At 68.8% G+C, this 991-nt stretch overlaps 1 protein-coding gene across 1 annotated transcript in view; it reads right to left on the bottom strand.

Annotated features, from left to right (window-relative positions):
- Positions 1-373: 373 nt before the first annotated feature.
- The window catches only part of FNDC10 (fibronectin type III domain containing 10), an 895-nt gene continuing 277 nt past the window's right edge, over positions 374-991 (bottom strand). Inside the window, exon 2 of the mRNA XM_019541736.1 lies at positions 374-991. Coding sequence (XP_019397281.1) covers positions 609-991 — 383 coding nt within the window. The 3' untranslated portion in view covers positions 374-608.

The following is a 991-nucleotide window of genomic DNA, read 5'->3' as shown; positions in this document are numbered from 1 at the left end:
TTCTGCTGGCAGAAACCTAGGACAGAACAGCTAGACCCACACTTCCCCACCCCATGTTTCAAGTCTCCCTGCTGAGGCCAAAGGCAAGCCCCCCTGCTGATGTTGGCAAGGTCCCCGCGGCCCAGAGCGCAGCCCAGAGCACCCAAACCCCACAGCAGTTGGGGACAGCCCTCTCCACAGAGTTAAGAGGGCTTCAGATCCAGCCACAACAGGCTGGTGGTTTCTGAAGCTATTACTCTGCTCTCTTTGGCCAGCATGCAGGAGAAAAATGAAACATTTCAACGCCTGTCTAAACCTCTGGCAGTTCAGAAGATGCTCGCCTCCGAGCCCCGGGCCACCACAGCACCGCTGGGGCGGGAAGTCTCGCTGGGATTTCTGCCTCCTCAACTATTTCTCCCCCTTTCTCCTCAGAAGTGCCGGCATCGCCGGGGCCCAGCCCGCCCGGCCCCACAGCCGCTTTTCGAAACGGCGGCTCTGAAACCCCCAGATCAGCACGGGCCTCCTGAAGGGTGAGGAGCGGCCCGCTCCCGCCCTGCCCGCGCGGAGCGGGCCTGCACCGCACCTGCCGGAAGCCCCCTCAGGCGGCGCCGCGGCGTGTCCCGGCGGCTCTAGGCGGTGTCCGGGGCGGGCGCGCGGCGGCCCGGCGGCGGCAGGAGGTTCTCCGTGATGTAGGCCACCAGCAGGCAGATGCAGACCAGCATGACGCAGATGGAGCCGCCGACCGCGGTCATGGCGACGACGATGTCCCGCATGCCGGCCGGCTCCAGGCTGAACTCCACGCAGTCGGCGGCGCGGGGCGGCGCGGGCGCGGGCGCGTAGAGCGGCTGCAGGCAGAGGCGGTAGCGCACGCTGCCGTGCGCGTCGGGCAGCAGGTAGTCGCGGCAGGCGGCGCCCAGCTGCACGGCGGCGCACGGGAACCGCGTGTAGGTGCCGGCCCACGAGCAGTTGAGCGCGAAGCCGCGCAGGCCGGGGCCGGGGCCCGGCGGCGCCC

The sequence above is a fragment of the Crocodylus porosus genome, unplaced genomic scaffold (genome assembly GCF_001723895.1).
Source record: "Crocodylus porosus isolate Cpor-Errol unplaced genomic scaffold, CroPor_comp1, whole genome shotgun sequence".
In the NCBI taxonomy this organism is placed as follows: domain Eukaryota; kingdom Metazoa; phylum Chordata; order Crocodylia; family Crocodylidae; genus Crocodylus; species Crocodylus porosus.
Note: the sequence above shows the minus strand (reverse complement) of the source record. Positions and strands in the feature narration are given on the sequence as shown.